The sequence below is a fragment of the Sinocyclocheilus rhinocerous genome, unplaced genomic scaffold, assembly GCF_001515625.1.
Source record: "Sinocyclocheilus rhinocerous isolate Xijiao unplaced genomic scaffold, SAMN03320098_v1.1 scaffold756, whole genome shotgun sequence".
Taxonomy (NCBI): domain Eukaryota; kingdom Metazoa; phylum Chordata; class Actinopteri; order Cypriniformes; family Cyprinidae; genus Sinocyclocheilus; species Sinocyclocheilus rhinocerous.
The window spans coordinates 1,285,415-1,303,390 of record NW_015662039.1 but is presented as its reverse complement, the minus strand read 5'-3'; the positions used below and the strand labels follow the sequence as shown (position 1 = coordinate 1,303,390).

The window sequence follows — 17,976 nt, the reverse complement described above, 5'->3', positions numbered from 1 at the left end:
AAATTTCGTAAGAATACACCAATGCGTTTGTAAAATACAGCATTTTACGACAAAGTTCAAAATGGCCGACAAGATTTTTTGCAAAATTGGCTAATTTTTTTGTGTTATTTGAGAACGGTTTGACTAATCAACTTAAATTTAACTTTTTGTCGGTATGGTCTGAAGATGATCTGGTTAGATTTTCATGAAAATCATAGCAACAGCCTAGGAGGAGTTCTAAAAAGTAGTGTTTTTTTTTTTGTTTGTTTTTTTGAAAAATTCTAAAAAAAAAAAAAGTTCTTGCCTGATTACACTTCTGCACTAAACCAAATAACTTCCTGTTTTAACCTGTTTATCTTTTGCACAGTACTACATAGACACTAATTGAGTATGTCTTTATTTATTGTTCCCTGTGAAGTGTTGTATTTATAGCCTGTGTCTACTGGTTATGTGTGTTAATTATTGGTCTTGTAAAGACCTGTCATGCATTAAACAATGGCTGCATTGTAGCTCTGGAGACTGTATTTTGCTTCTTCCTCTGCCATGCAGATGAGAATGACATGACTAACTTAACCGACAAACATCTGTCGCAAGCATGCAGATACACAGGGGAACTTTTTGCTTGTGAGAAGCTAATTTTGCTGATGCAAATGTACAGTTTTGCATACATAATAGGTCTACAGCCAGACGCAAAACAAAGGACCGAAGTGAAAAGAGCACAGCTTTGCAAACAACCACGGCTGACATGAACAGGGATAAATGAAATAGTTTTCTTGCATGTAATCCTGCATTTGCTGACCCTGAAACAACCTTTCTCTCTTCTTTCTCCCTCCATCAGAGATGTGCTCTCTTCCTCAAATGCGCTTGTGTCTGGGGATGAAATCAAAACTGAGCTAGTTTCGCTCCCTTTGCTGTCAGAGAGAAAGATTGTGATTGAGAGTCACCATCGAGAGCTGAACTGCATTATGGGTAAGAACAAACAGAATTGGTAACAAAGGCAGAAGTGTAGCCCTCAAGTCCCAATGCGTCTCATTTGATTCAGTTTTATCTTGATGGTGTAGTTTTAAAAATCAATAATAACATGAGAAGATGAATTGACCTAGATTGATCCAAAGCGGCAGATTCACACTTCATGACTTAGTTTCCATTCAGATACCCAGAGGCAGTATCTTCTGAGTTGAGTTTTTATATGCTGTCTGACTGGATCCCTTTGATGTAAAAGTATAAATATTGTTTGGCAGTTGAATATGCCTCTATGCTCCCTAAATGAAAATAAATTAACAAGGATAGGTTTCACATTTTATGTGGCACCAAATGGACTGACCCTTCTGATCTTTATGTCATTGTGTAAGCTGACCTAAGCCTCACCCTCAGTTCACCGAAAGGCTTATAATAGAGTTCTCATGAATGCTGTCTTCACAAACAAGCACTGACAGACAAGTGACAAGCTCTTCATGATCCATCTGTCACCTGAGCCAAACCTGCCTGAGTAGGTGGAACAGACTACACAAATAAGCAAACGCGCATACACTACCAGTCACATAGTGAGAGAAAACAGAGAGGTGTGAAACTAATCAGTGTGCACCAAGGTCACGAGATCATCAAAAGGATGACGTTTAGGAAACTGTCTATTCAGTGTCAGTGTCATGTCACTGATCCGCATATCAACCATAATTTTTCCAAAAGATACAGAACCCAAACCAGAGTTTGGTTAAATCAATAGAGAGAAAAGAAAATGTGCTGTTTTCTGATTCTAAAATGTATGATGGTCAAATATACGTATATAGCGATATCACATGAGCATGAGTATTGCAACTCTAGATGCGGAGACTGATAGGTCATTTACATGCAATCTGCTAGCAATCACATCATTTACTACATGACACAAACTGCTGAATCTGTTGATTCTTCAGTCAATGAGATTGCCTGTTCAATATTTATATAGAATGGTCCTGTGTTGATAGTAAGTTGGTTTTGAATCATGCGATCAGAGTTCCTCTAAACCCTCCACCTCCCCCAGCTCCACCTGTCTAGATTTGCTGTGGGATATATGTATGCCTATTTGTGTATCAGCAGAAAAGATACATTTATACTAAAATAAATAAAACAACTTGAATTCTCCCTCATTTATATAGGCTAACTGAGACATAGTAATTCAAAAAAGACCTGAAAATACCACATACCCAAAACTCAAAACTTGTTATAAATCTGTTCCTTTACAAGAAATGTCTGAATAAAACCAATTCACTAAAACGAATCAGATTTTCCAATTTTACTAATGAGAGATAGATTGCCGAACCATTTCCACAGCATTACTATATTCTAGTAGCTTTATTAGTGTAGACTGTCACCAGTGTGGGCCGGTGCCATCCTGGTCTTTCCCTTAATAATAAAAACCTTCATTTAAAAACTGCATGTTGTGTTCACTTGTGTTATCTTTTACTAATATTTAAATTTGTTTGATGATCTGAAACATTAAAGTGTGACAAACAAAAAAATAAGAAATCAGGAAGGGGGCCAACACTTTTTCACACCACTGTATATTTATATTATTATATATTGCTATTATGATTTATGTAGTAAATAAACAATAAGCTAATTTAGAGTAACTTAACAGAATATTGCAAGTTACATTGTCTGTTTTTTCTCCAAACAAATTCAAGAAGCTGTTCAACATAGTAGTTTTTTTATTTCTGAATTAACCAGTGTTTCGCCTTCAGGAACTCGAGTTGCGTCAAAACGCTATGGAGACGCCTTCAGCATGACCACGCTCTGAATCACGTGTGTAATCAGTCCAATGGATGGGCGAGACGTCACGGGCGGGGTGACATAGAGACCAGGGAGCTTAAAAGCACGTGCGGTGGATACAGCAGTAGCTTCTGTCATTCAGTGAAGCGCTCTGTATGTGTCAGTCAGTGTTGCCAAGTCCGCGGTTTTCCCATGGAATTGGGCTGCTTTAACACTGTTGCCGTGGGAACCCTGCCAAAAAACGTTTATTTTACCCCCCGGAACGCGATTTTTAACTGGGGACCCCCTCGAAACGCGATTGGGCGGGTTTTCTTGTGAAAACCTGGCAACCCTGGTGTCAGTTCTATTTATTGTTGTTTGCCCCAGTAAAAGCATAAGCCATGTCTAAGACAAAAGACAAGCATAAGGGCTAGAGCAGACAACATTTTAGACTGTGTGTTCCTCCCTGCCCGCGCTACATTACAGGTGGGGATACACACAGTTTATGTGTTGTTTGTTTGGGAGCGGAGCGTAGCTCACACAGTCAGTTCTCGAGGGGGCTGATTGTGCTTCTGCCAGCTGCAAACGCTCCTCTCCCGCCGGGCATGCTTTGAGGAGTGTGTCCATGCTTGTGATCTTGCGGTTCCAGTCTCGCTGTTGCTGAGGCACGGCGGCGATTGAGATCGTGGGGATCGCACATGGATCTAGCGGATGGGTTGGAGATGGACACGCCCTTTCTCCGCCTGCACTTCCTAGATCTAGCGCTCTCTCTCGGGGTTCGGAAGCCTGCGCTGTGGTCTCTTCCCCCTTTGAGTGAGAGCTCGCTGCTGCAGCTATCTTTCTCAGAGGAGATTGATATTGTTTGCATATGAGCAGACTGCTTTTGGATCGCTCGTTCTTCCTGCCCTCACTTAAATAAGGGGTGGGGATGCACGCGATATATGTGTAGTCTGTTAGTCAGCTTTTGAGGGGGCTGGCTTTGTTCTTTCTGTAAATGTCCCTAAAAAAAAGAAAAGGGGAACATTACATTGGATGTTTAGCTCTGCTCCCGCTGACATTTTGAAGAAAGTCTTATGCAATGTAGAATCGAGTGATTTACGCATGTGTACGGTCATTCACGATTCTCTATATTGAATCTTGGAGTTCTTGGAATCCGCGGAGCCCCAGCCGTGGTCCAGCTCCTCATTTGGGGAGCGTCGCTTCTCGTACTCCCCCAGAATATCAGGAGTCAGAGTAGCGCTCCCAGGCCGAAGGCTTATAAACAGAAGGCGGATCTGCGGACCGCCATTCTCGCTGGATAGTCTTCGACTAATACGTCCTGACGCCTATTGCCCAGGATTTGTGAGGGTGGGCCACTCTGGGGAAGAGCGGTGTACACCTCATCATACGGTGCCCGTCTCTCCTCAGTTCCCTCAGGAGACCAGTCTGTCAACCCTGCCAGCCCCGGTGCTTCAGGGCACAGTGGTCTCCAGCGAGCGTATCTCTCAGCATCCGCCCGGAAACATAGCGGTTCTGGGAGGCTCGCTACATCCAAGGAGGTCTCCAGAGCAGGTAGATCGGTTGTTCCCTGCTGGTCCTCCGCTTCAGGGCACTGAGCTAGCTGCTCTAGGTACACCAGAGGTCAGTCTCGGGAGACTGATTCCCCTAGGAAACTATTTGGCAGTGTGAAAGCTTCTGCCAAATGTGTCTCAATGGGTCCTGCACACTCTAGAAAGAGGCTACCGCATTCAGTTCGGTTCTCCTCCGGCCTCGTTTCAACGGGGTGATTCCCACTCTGGTGGGCCCCGAGCAGGCTCTGGTAATGGAACAAGAAGTAAACACTCTCTTGAGGAAGGAGGCCATCGAGGTGGTCCTTCCTCTCGACAGAGAGTCCGGGTTCTACAGCGGGTACGTCATCGTTCCGAAGAAGGATGGAGGGTTGCGTCTGACTTTAGATATGCGTCAGTTGAACCGCTCAGTCATGCAACTGAAGTTCAGGATGCTCAAATCAAGTCCGAGGACTGGTTTATCACGATCGATCTGAAGGACGCATACCTCCACATTTCCATCCTTCCTCAACACAGAAAGTTCCGTTCGGCCTTGCACTCTCACCCTGCACTTCACCAAATGTGTGGATGCTGCTCTGGCTCCGCTGTGACTCCAGGGCATCCGCATACTGAATTATATCGACGATTGGTTGATATTAGATCAATTGGAGCAGATGGCGGTTCGGCATTGAGATGTCGTTCTCGCCCACATGAAAGAGCTAAAGTTAAGACTGAAACGCCAAGAAAAGTGTGCTTTCTCCATTACAGAGGACCACTTATCTGGGCATGGTGTGGGATTCGACCACGATGCAGGCACATTTGTCTTCTGCTCGGATCGAGTCGATCCTCACGGCAGTCGCGAGAGTGAGAGAGGGCCGGTCACTCACTGTCAAGCAGTTTCAGAAACTGCTGGGTCTGATGGCAGCTGTGTCCAACGTGATACCTTTTGGCTTGCTGTACATGAGACCCCTAAAGTGGTGGCTCAGGACCAAGGGGTTTTCCCCGAGGGGCAACCCACTTGGCTTGATCAAGGTCACGCAGCGATGCTTTTGTGCCTTAGTCATGTGGAGAAAGCCTTGTTTCTTGTCTCAGGGCCTGGTGTTGGGGACTCCTTGTCGTCGCGTAATGCTAAAAACAGCCCGCGGTCTGTGGAGTGGCACATCTCACGTGGCACATCAACTGCCTGGAGATGCTGGCCGTGTTTCAGGCACTGAGAACACTTTCTCCTGGACCTAAGAGGCCATCATGTGTTGGTGTGCACCGACAACACAGCGGTGGTCTCTTACATGAACCACCAGGGAGGTCTGCGTTCATGCCCCCTTTACAGGCTGGTGCACCAGATCCTTGTGTGGGCCCAAGGCAAACTCCTTTCGCTAAAATCAGTGCACATCCCTGGGCATCTTAATCAGGGAGCAGACATCCTGTCGAAGCAGGGACCGAGGCCCGGGGAATGGAGGCTCCACCCTAAGATGGTGGAGCAGATTTGGAGGGAGTTCAGCCAGTCTCAAGTGGACTTGTTCGTGACTCAAGAGACCTTGCACTGTCCACTCTAGTTCTCCCTCACGCATCCAGCTCCGCTTGGGCTGGATGCCATAGTGCAGATGTGGCCGAGGCTTCATCTGTATGCCTTTCCCGTGATTGCTCTGCTCCCGGGAGTTCTGGAGAGAGTGCACCGGGATGGGGCCCATCTTCTCTTAGTAGCTCCATTTTGGCCGGGCCGAGTATGATTCTCGGACCTGATTTCCCTTCCTGACGGCTCTCCTTGGGAGATTCCCGTCAGGAGGGATCTCCTCTCTCAGGCGGGGCCTTCCCCGTGCCCGGAGTTTTGGAGCTGTGGATGTGGCCCATGGGGGGGGCACAACTCATAGGTTCCAGTCTCTCAACTGAGATTGCTGGGACCACAATCCAGTCCAGAGCTCCCTCCATGAGGAAACTGTACTCCTTGAATTGAACCTTCACTTCTTGATGCGTCAACCGCCAGCTCGACCCAGTTAACTGCCCAGTTGGTTCAGTGCTGGAGTTCTTGCAGGCACGGTTCTCCGCAAGGTTATCCCACTCCACCTTGAAGGTTTCCGTGGTGACCCTAGCTGCTTACCACGCCCCTCTCGGTGGTCGGTCTTTCAGGAGAGACCCACTAGTTACATGTTTCCTCCGCGGTGCGCTGAGGCTGAGGCCTCCGGCCAGGTGGAGCTTATGCTAATTGGTGGATTGGGATGCTATTCCATAGCCTTGAGTCCTCTGATCTTCCCTCTCCTTTGGGGGTCAAGGCTCACTCCTCCAGAAGTTGGCCTAGCGTTTCGACACAGCTCGAGTTCCTGAAGGGGAACGTCTCTAGTTACGCATGTAACCATGGTTCCCCGAGCGAACGAGACGTTGCGTCTCATTGCCATACTTCCAGCATCCCTGCGAGTGCTTCCTTCATTCTACCAGAAGCTGCCGCTGTATCCACCGCACGTGCTTTTAAGCTCCCTGGTCTCTACGTCCCCCCGCCTGTGACGTCTCGCCCATCCATTGGACTGATTACACACGTGATAAGATACTAGATGTTATACTTTTAGGTCACATGGACGCTGTATAATGCTTGTTTATTGGAATCAGAAAACTAGGTCAAACTAAAGACAGGAACAAGGAACACTCAAACTAAACCAAAACAGAACATAATCCTGACAGTGTGTTGTTTAACCATATCTAGCTTCACTTCCTGTCCAAATGACTTCAGCCAATATTCTCATAATGCATCATCACGATTCCACTCACGAATCGATTCCACGATTCCAGATGCTCAAACACACACACTTGCATGCAGATACATGCCTGCAAATGAAGAGCTTCCCGTAACAGGATTGTGTAAGTGTCATTCTTACTTTAGAATCAATTTCTCTTGTTTTGTGTCCATTCATCTCTCAACTGAATGAATATACTTATTCATAAATATTTCTTCTTTTAAAAGGTGAACAACAGGAAAAGCCTTTCCTTTTCAAATCTTGAATAAACCTATTCTGTGCTATTTGTATATGAGTCAACCAAAGTAGATTCAAAGTTTTTAAAACATACTACACACGTGCATACTTGATTGAAAACCACTGTTCACCCAAGTACAGAAAGGAAATATGCACACACACACACACACACACACACACACAGCCATCTTTAACAGCATGTGTCAACAATTAATGGATGGCATTAGTAGGTATTTGATTGAGATGACATTTAGCACATCTGTCAAGAGGTTAATGGAGAAAAAGAAAAAAACTTTAGTATATAGAAAGACAGAGATGGACAAACAAAAGTAAGAGGGAGAATATTAAATAATTTTCTCTGGTCTAAAACACTTATTACAATATAATAAGAATTCTCATGATTAGATGCTATTTTTAGTAATATTATGCAACATACTGACCTCTTAAAAGTGTATTTAAAGGAACAGATCACCAATTTTTCATAGTTCACAAATAAATGTCTGCTCAGCTCACTGAATCGGATGATATACACTATGCCAGTATATTGTATATGATTCAATCGTGAATCAGACTGATCTGATTCTCGAACTCACTGACTCAATGACCCGATGACTGCTTTTCTTAAGCTCACTGGAGAGAATGATTATTAGTGAATAACAATTTAAATTTATGACTGTTCCTCATAAATTCACTATAAAACATGTGGTGACAATGTTTCAGGTTATGGGATGCCATATTGGTGCCTGTATATTTTAAATCACAGTTAACTGTATATAATATATTACAACTTAACAGTATATTTTATTAAGTGCTATAACGTTAATGCTAATCTACCATAATAATACAGGTGGTAAAGCAGAAAATTGAGTCATACACAAAAAGACAAAACACCTTCAGTAACACAGATGACACTATATGCAATAAACATTCACTTAATAACAAAATGTAACACAAAACACACCAATGTTCTTACAGTTTTTTTTTTTCTCACAGTATATGGTAAGATAAGTTAGAATCAACTAATTAACAGGCTTTAACTGCAGAATTTTTACAGTTTCTTCTATAAATACTCCAAACAGTTTACAGTGTAGTTTGGCACGACCTGTTACCCGAGGATGAGAAAATGATGACAACATTTTTATTTTTGGGTGACTTGCTCCTTTATTTCTGCTGACTGCAGGATGTAGGAGGATATTCAGTATGTGTATGTTTGCACGCATGTTTGTGCATGTGTGTAGATGGAAGTGTTTCCTCTTTACCATCTCACCTGGCTGTATTTGAAATCAGCTGTTTGAAGCCAGCAGAGACAAAGTGAGGGGAAGATAAAAGCAAATCTCTTCCTTTAACTACAGAGAGAAACTTTACTAGAGCACCGTTCAGTCCGGCAGACTGTTGAATGAGCGGCACACCTCTGAGCAGAGATTTGATGCATTTATACCCTTGAAAGAATATGAAAGAGTAAAACAGACTATCTCACCAAATGGCATGAACAAACAAATATGTAAGATTGGGACTGCAGCTCTGATGATAACAATGATGAGGAGCATGCAGCTGATAGCTGTGTTGCTAATCAGGCTCCAGCTGAACTAGGTCAAGTGCCACTATCCGTGTCTGATGTAACCAAACCCCTACGTTGAACCATCTCCATAGTTACCCAGCCCAAGCACAGAGGGGTTTTGACTGAAGTGGAAAAGAGATAAAAAGGAAAACAATGGCATTAATTGAGGACAGGCAATGCAAATCTGGAAATAGTGTACTCGTGTTTCAGTTTATTCAGGGCTTGAATTCATAAAATAAACAGGTTGAACTTCATATTAAGATACTTAGCATGGTGATGTGACAGTGACATTAAAGGAATGGTTCAACCAAAACTTTACATTTGCTTAGAATTTATTAAGCTTGTTTGTTCATTGGAATAGATTTGGAGAAATTCAGCATTACATCACTTGCTCACCAATGGATCCTCTGCAGTGAATGGGTGCCGTCAGAATGAGAGTCCAAACAGCTGATAAAAACATGACAATAATCCAAAAGTAATCCACACCACTCCAGTCCATCGGTTAACAGACTCATCATTTAGATGTTTTTAACTACAAACCGTTGTGTCTGTCTAAAATACTAAAATAGAGTCCTCAATACATAATATTGCTTTCTCCAGTGAAAAAGTCGTCTTGCCTGAATCACAGTTTTTCACTTCATATGATGTTAATTGATGGACGGGGGTCTTGTGGATTACCTGTGGATTACTGTGATGTGTTTATCAGCTGTTTGTATTCTCATTCTGATGGCACCCATTCACTGCAGAGGATCTACTGGTGAGCAAGTGATGTAATACTAAATTTCTCCAAATCTGTTCTGATGAACATCTACATCTTGGATGGCCCGAGGGTAAGTAGATTTTCAACAAATTTTCATTTTTGTGTAAACTACTCCTTTACTATTGAAGTGCCAGATGTGATCAGTGAAAGTAGAGTGCATGTCATGTTGTCATGGGATTTCTGGATCAGTGAGGAGACAATGGCCATCACATGCAGCAGACTGAACTCGAGTCATCAGGGTCATGTTAATCACAGAGAGGTCATTGAGTGCCATGGGAGCTTAATCTCTTCATGCGCCCTTTATCTTTAGGGCTCGGTGCTCTTATACACAAGGACTCTGTGGTCAGTCTCATTCTGAAATCACTCATTCATAATCATCTTATTTCTGGAATGATTGCGATTTCACTTAAAATACCAGTGCCTTCTAAAGTGCCTTGTCTGTGTGTTGTGTTTTTACACTGGACTGAAATTGCTAGTCAATTTCACAAATGATTACAAAGAAATAGCAACACATTGAATTCACCATGAACATTTAAAGTAGAAAGACCAAAATAGTATTTTTCTTTCAAAACATACTCCAATAATCTTTGTTTAATTTACAACTACAACCTGATTAGATTTCTTAGTTCCCACCAGACTACATAATTAAGTAATGCTAGATAATTAAAATAATGATGGAGGTGAAGTTGGGGTGGTGGAAGTTGTTGTGTTGTGTCCTTGTGTTGTGATTGACAGGATCAAATGAAAATGCTCCTCCCACACAAAATCCCCATTATTCCTTGCTATTTTGGGAATAATGGGGATATTGAGCACAGAAAAGAACTTAATGTGCGGGAACATAAACTACACAAAACAATGCAATAATAGTTTCTAAGAAAACATTTCTCTGAGCTAAATGGTGTAAATATGAATAGATAATACAAATTAGATTTAATGGATGAAGAACACAAACTCAGCAGTTATCTAATATTAATCTTTATTTAAACTTACCAAACAAATGAACAAACAAAAATGTGTACATATTAAGAGCAAGTGTAATATTAAAATATCAATTCATTTTTACATCAAGTTTGATGATGAAATGAAGGCAATTGAGCACAAATCTTAAACAGAAATCTAAAATAAAATAAAATAAAATAAAAAAAATTCTGATCAGGGTTTTCCAGAAGATGTATCTGCTGGTTAATCATGTAATTTCCAGTTATTCTTTAAAAAGTACTAAAAGTCACAACTGACAATGCATGCCAATAAAAAAGATCAAAAATCCTGATGGAGACACCTCGTATGATAGTGTTGGGAAGTGTTTTTATGGCAAACACAAGCCTTTAGTTGCAGGATTATGAAAATATTACAGTAGACAATTCTGGCCATTTCAAAATATAGACTATAAACAACATAGATACACATCAAGGCATTTTCACTATGGGAATTTAGAAATTAAGAAAATAGCAGGAGGGCAATGTATGTTGTGAAGTGGTTCAAGAATCCCATCAATATTACTACAACATCTAAACTATTACTGTTAAAGTAGATATTATGTAAAAATGTACATGAAAAGTTAAGTGTCGTATGCCTATATGTGCAATACTCGCAGACACAATATTGGAGTTGGCCTTCCAGGTATTTCCCAGCATGATTTGGTGTATCATTCATGCCTGTTGTACAAACGGTTCAGAATAATTTCTATAATACTCAAGGATAGGTGTCTGTTTAAATTCCTAGCCCTAAGAAAGAAAATAGTAATAGCACTCAATGCTTGTCTTAGCAGACACAACTAATTATAGCCAGAAGTTGAATTAAACTGTATAATATACAGTCTCTCTGTAGTCCAGCGCGGGACTCTAACTCCAGCAGTTGTGCTTTGAAAATATTGTGTATGTGCACAAATGGCTCTAATAATTTCAAGTCTGCAGAAAGTCAGACAGGGCTTGGAGATATAAGGAAGTCCGTGTCCTCAGGCTGATTGACAGGCAGACATGTTTGAAGTCATTCCTCACAAGCCTCAGCCAGATGGTGAGGAGAGAGGATGGAGTCTCCTCGCATAAAGTTTTCAGCAACCGAGCGTGTAATGAATAATTTTCACATGAATGAGAGATACACAGTGGTCACTGCAATCTTTTTAGAATATGCATTCACAGGCTTCTGGGTTACATCAAAGTGGAGGGCATGATAACAAATCAATACATCTCTCTCTAGATTTGACATGAATTATCAAAGCGTCCAAAACCATTGAGTATGTTGTGCTCATTACACGGTTCTCTGGAATACTTGATTCTGATTGGCCAATATACATAAACAGTAAATATACATAAATATTTGACCACAGAAAGCTGCAATTTAACTTTCTGAGGTCAAATATTTATGTGGACCTGGCAATCAGTTTCCCACATTGCTGTGGTTGTTTAAATCTGTATCACTTTGTGATTTGTACATCTCACACATTAAATTAATTTAATATTTTACATCCATTTATTTGATAAGTATCCGTGTATTAAGTGAACTAATATAATCAGCTGGTCAATAAAGCTAAATAATAGAGCAATACTGGCTAACTGACTGTACATTGCTTACTTGAGATCCAGGAACTGTGTTTTTTATACATTTATATTGAATAATATTCTGTACATTCATATTCTCAGCTGAATTGTGCTCATACAACCCATTTTTGTTGTATCATTTTCATTTTCAGTATATCCTCAGACATAGATGTAGAGGATACTGTACATTTCTGCATCAGGAAAGACAAACTAGGCCTTCAAATCTGAAGGCAATGTAAGATTGTTAAAGCCACTTTCCACAGATAAAATGTGTCATGAGTCTGATCTTAAAAAGTACAAAAGACTTTCAAAAGTCTTTTTAAAGCCATGAATGTGTTATAAAGGGTGATCAGATATAGCATTGTGAGCTCTGATCTTGTTCACACCTGCCTGCCAGATTGGCTGCTTGTCAGTATTTGTGTCTTTCTAAGTGTGAACATTTTGTGAGAACCAAGACTTGTGATAATGGCAGACTTGTGACAACGTATTTATTAAATTTCAGTCACGCTCAGCTGCCCCTGATGTTTCCAGGCTGCTGCACTTGACTTCATCTGAGGGGGGAAAATGCATGCAAGTCATTTATAAATGAACTTCTCTAAACAGAGACACACATATAAGCAGAATTCAGGCAGCATGTATTCAGATGTTCCTCTTTAGATTATTGCCCATTGTAGTGTGGGTCAATGTTAATAACAATAATGAGAGAAAAACATGCATTTTTCCTGAATTATTCTCTTACACACCTTTACTCTGGCTGTGTGATATCTGGGTTTGTGAAGCGGACATGGGTGTGTGTGTTTGGCCGGAAGGGTCTGTGCTTCTCAGGTCATCTGGGGGCCAACGTAACTCTCCGCTCTCCACCTCTCCCTCGGTGGGCTCCACTACGATGGAGGGCAGGCGCTTGAACAGCTTGGGGTGGCGCTCCTGTGTGTCTGGGAAAATCTGAAAATAAATGATGGTAGATTTTATCTGTCAGAGAGATGTTGAATGTTCCACTTACTTACAGTAAGTTTATTGACTTAAAGGAACAGTACAGCCCAATACTTTAAATATATCATCACACTCACCCGCATTTTGGTCTAAACCTGTATGACTTTCTTTTTTCCATGGAACACAAAAGGGAGTGAAGAATAACTAGGCTGTTTTCATATAATGAAAGTGAAAGTGGACCAGGGCTGTCAAGCCACAAAGTGACGAAATAACCCCAAAAATTGTCAATACAATAGCTTTGAATGATAGACAGGCCAACATTTCAGCCAATAACATCTTAAATTTCAGAGTATTTGTCACACAAAGCTATTGCATGACTTCGGAAGACTTGGAATATAGCAGAAATAAAATCCTATGGACTTATTTGTATTTTTTTATTTATTGTGTGTGTGTTTTGAAGCTGATGGGGAAATGACCAATGAAAAGATTAGATACCAACCTGAAAGGAAACGCCTTGTTCTCCGGTGTCACTCACAGTGAAGTCTTCTTGACTGTGTTCTGGGTTGTTCATTATATCTGTCATTCTAATGGGAAAATAAAACATAAATCAGCCTAAAATTCATCTAAACTACACAGCATCCTATGTTTAAAAAAATTATAAAAAATTCACTTCTGTATTATACAAATAAAGACCTTTCAGATGAATCAAATGAGAAGATTGAAGTATTTGTGGCAACCAAAAATTATATAGACAGAAATTATATAGAGCCTAAACTACAGTTTAAAAGTTGGCGTCGTTGAAATAATGTGTTTGAAGTCTCTTCTGCTCACCAACACTGCATTTATTTGATAAAAAATACAATAAAGACATTAATATTGTAAAATATTATTACAATTTAAAAGCAGCTTACTTCTATTTGAATATATCTTCAAATGTAATTTATTCCTGTGATGCAAAGCTAGATTTTTAGCATTCAGTGTCACAAGATCCTCGTCACTTTCTAATATGTCACTTTTGATCAATTTAATGCAACCTTGCAGAATAAACATAAAATCTTACGGACCTCACTAAACAATGAATGGTATTCAGATTATAACACTAGCACACCAATAAGCTTGAGCAATACTGAAGGAATAGGTCACCTCAATACTAACATTATGACGCCATTTCAATCCAGGCTATTTTTCGTCCATGAAACACAAAAGGAAATCTTTCAATTTTTTGATTATCATGATCATTCATTTTGTGTTTCATAGAAAAAGAAAAACACAGGGTGGAAGCAGATGAGTAAATAATGACATAATTTTCATTGTGCCTAAACTATCCCTTTAACAAAAAAGACACTTTGATCTAAATTCGTGCTCCAACAAGTCAGGTCCGCATTTGCATGTTTGTTCAGTCCGTGATCCCTAAAAAATCCCTTCCTGTCTCCCATTCAAACTGTCATGGTTTTAACAGCATGCACACAACCAAACACGCCACCTAAACTTTGCTTCAGGCTGCGTGCGGTGTGACAGGGACAACTCTGGTGTGTGCAGGTGGGTATGCAAATATGAAGCTTGGTAAAATAATGAAACAGGCCTCTATCATACTCATTCAGCTGATGGTGGTCTGAAGGACTCAACCCTGTTTGCAGTCTGTTGAACACACAGAAGTCATAGTCGAATGCTGAAGGATAACAAAACTGTGAACACATAAGCCGACACACTAGTACACCCACGCTCACGCACACTCACAAATCCTGTTCAATTATTCAACAGTTAAAGGCTAGATAGTACAAAGGCCTATTAAAACTATTCACGTTATTCTGACAATGAGACCCAAATTGATCAAATTGTAGTGCCCAGTGTTGTTATCATGAACTAAAAATAGTTTTAATTAATTGAAATAAATCTGAAATAAATAAAACATAAATATTAGATGGAAAAACTTCAAAGTTTAGAGCTTAAACCTGAAATGTTGCAACTAACTGAAATAAAATAAGTTTAAGGTGAAGTAATAAAATTAGTACAACTGAAATTAAAGCTAAATAGAAATATTTTTTCACAAAACAACATTTTTAAAAGATTACAAAAGCACATTTTTAAAACAAACTCAAATTAAGATGACTACATAAATATTAATAAAAACATTACAATAGTGATACAAATTAAACACTAAACAATGCTAAAATAACACTATAAAAAAGCCAGACATAAATTAGAGAAGTCATTGACTCTAGAGAAAAAGGGGAACCTTTTGCAGTGATGGGCAAGTTCTGAGTGAACTGTGAAGATGTTCTTCCTAAAGTTTGTGACAGGCTATATAACCATATTTTAAAGTTTTTAGATGAGAAGTAAGGAGAAAGTGTGAAAAAGAATATTGAAACAGATTTCTGTGGCGTGTTAGAAAAGATGTTACCAGGGAAGCGATATTAGGAGCATGCTGAGTCTAATTGTTTGAGTAGTATTTTGCAAAGAATGGCGAGGCTGTTGAATGCAGTGTGTTTTATGTCTATATTATGGTGTCATTAGAACAACACTGATAGATCCTCTTACTTAACGCTGTCCTTTAATTATGGCTTTGCTTAGAGTGAATATTGAGGCAGCTCAACTCACTGCCTTTAAAACAGACAAACATGCCATAAAGCATATTACAATGTTCCTTGATCAGTTCACCAGGAAATTTTTTAAATCCTGAAAGCCTCTCTTTTCCTTCATGACTGTAATCTATCATGAATAATAATCATAAAACAGTCACTCTCAGTGAGCTCACAAAAGGCCTAGACATGATTTGGCATGTATGGTGACGTCTGTTCTTGCAATCCCAAAAAATCATCTGGCAACCAGAGGCCTTTGGCACTGTATTAAAATTATTTCAAAGTAATTTCTTGTAAATTCCCGCCCTTGCTTATGGGGATTGATACAAGCACACACACACACACACACACACACAGGTTTGTTTTTGTGAAAAGTGGGGACATCCCATAGGCGTAATGGTTTTTATACTGTACAGACCATATATTCTATTGCCCTACACCAACCCTACCCCTAAACCTACCCCTCACAGGAAACTTTGTGCTATTTCAGATTTTCAATACACTCCATTCTGTGTGATTTATAAGCGTTTTGAAAAGTGGGGACATGGGGTAATGTCCTGAAAAGTCACCTTCTCCTTGTAATACCTATGTCATACCTTTGTCATTATACAAATGTATGTCCTCATTTGTCACAAAAACACACACACACACACACACACATGTGTACACACAAATACACTCTAGATCTCATGCATCAAGGTAAATTAGACTAAACCTAACATACAACAGCCAAGAGGTGTGGAGAATGTTGTGGGAAATATGATACCATATTTAGATTTTAAGGTCAGTCCATGACATGGGTAATTTAATACAAACATTTTTGTATTATTATTTTTGTTTCTTTAATATTTCCATATAGCTATATTTCTAAACAAACAAATAGACTTGATTTTTTTTTTTTTTTTTTTGCCAATTTAGCCATAACTATACATAAGTGGTCAAGGTCATGACATTAAGTGTTATGGCACTTTTATTAATGAGTTGTTTACTATACAAAACCATAGTAACAGGACTGAATATTTAAAATCGTCCCCTACTGACAATCCTCATCCTTGAAGAGTTCAAATCCTTGGATGACTGTCATTATGTCCGAGTTATTTATATTTATTTTAATGAAATTGGACATCATTGTGATAATTATTAGAGGTCAGTTAGAGGAAGTTAGGATGCAACAGTGTTGATGCATAACCTGGAGGCACATTTTAATCAAACCTATAATCTAACAAATACATCATTAGAAAACATTAGCTTTTATTTTAATATTCAATGTGTATATTTGATAATACAACAAAGAGAAGTGAGAAATACAGGGACAGACCAAAAGACATTATCTTGAAGAAAAACAACAGGGCAAAAAATAAAGTTAAAGGATTTTACTAATGGTGAACATGTCTATTAGCCTACAACACATATTTAAAAGTTAAGTCATGTTTTCACTGTTACAGTAGGCTAATTCATTTTTAATGTAGCTATCTAAGGGACACACAAAGCTCCCTTATAATAGAATGATTTTAAGGTTTCATATAGCCTATTGTGTGACTAATATGTAACTCCATCAAGGCAAATACATATACAAAATCTTTAAAAAGGTGTCAAATTGAATTTAGTCGCAGATATATTCATCAATACAACAGCCATATAAGCAATTAAAAGGATGTAGACACTAATTATAATGCAGTTCTACTGTAAATATGCTGTTGAACCTTAAGTTTTGAAGCAATTTACATCATATAGCCTAATATGGTTTTAATAATACCCTAAGCTTTCTTTTTCACACTTCACACTAAAACTGTAATGGACCACCATTTCACATATGACATACCTTTATTTTGTCCCCTTCTGTTGTTGAAGCGCGTGGAATGCTATTATATTGAGTATATCCTCCCGTTAAACTCGCACAGCTTCCGTTTACATCAGTCTTTCCAGCTCGAGCGCGCATCTGACCTGCAGCGGAAAGTTACTGTTGAATGCTGTCATAGTGCTTGTGCTCATCCTGCCAACGTCATTCATTTACATGTCGAGAGCTGCATACATGCAACATCAATCTCCCAACGATTGGTTAAGAGAAGCACGCAGCCACGTCGTCATCACAGCTTGCTTGTTCATGTAATTTTTGGGATCTCTGATTCCAGATGATGATTATTACGCAAGTGTTTGGGTGAGTTCAGAGACCTGAACCACTGAAGCTGATTATTAGAAGCGACAGGGTACAAAGAAAATGCTTAAAACTTCCTCAGAAAGATGCGTATATTTCATGTTACTGGTTAATGATATTATAGTAAAGCTATTGCGTGCTTTAATATATATTAGAGCTTGTCTGGTTAAAGAAAGGTGAACGCTGTTGAAATCTCTCACGTTGTTGGTTATAGATCGCTAATGCCCCCTGCTGCTGAAAGTAATTATTGACCATCATTACATTA

At 39.7% G+C, this 17,976-nt stretch overlaps 1 protein-coding gene across 1 annotated transcript; it reads right to left on the bottom strand.

The window, feature by feature from the left end:
• Positions 1–11,938: 11,938 nt before the first annotated feature.
• Positions 11,939–17,591, bottom strand: LOC107727381 (protein LBH). The gene is made up of 4 exons (XM_016537233.1): positions 17,379–17,591; positions 13,477–13,561; positions 12,791–12,989; positions 11,939–12,598 (listed from the first exon to the last, which is right to left on the bottom strand). The coding sequence occupies exons 2-4, from the start codon at positions 13,558–13,560 to the stop codon at positions 12,546–12,548; spliced, it is 336 nt and encodes a 111-aa protein (XP_016392719.1). The 5' UTR covers position 13,561; positions 17,379–17,591; the 3' UTR covers positions 11,939–12,545.
• Between the last annotated feature and the right edge of the window lie 385 nt (positions 17,592–17,976).

Bases quoted from the DNA above. Each gene is read 5' to 3' on its own strand.
- LOC107727381 (XM_016537233.1), bottom strand. From the start codon at position 13,560: ATGACAGATATAATGAACAACCCAGAACACAGTCAAGAAGACTTCACT. The intron at 12,990-13,476 runs GTTGGTATCTAA...ATTTATTTTCAG, and splicing joins AACAAGGCGTTTCCTTTCAG to ATTTTCCCAGACACACAGGA. The intron at 12,599-12,790 runs GTGTGTAAGAGA...TTCCCCCCTCAG, and splicing joins ATCACACAGCCAGAGTAAAG to ATGAAGTCAAGTGCAGCAGC.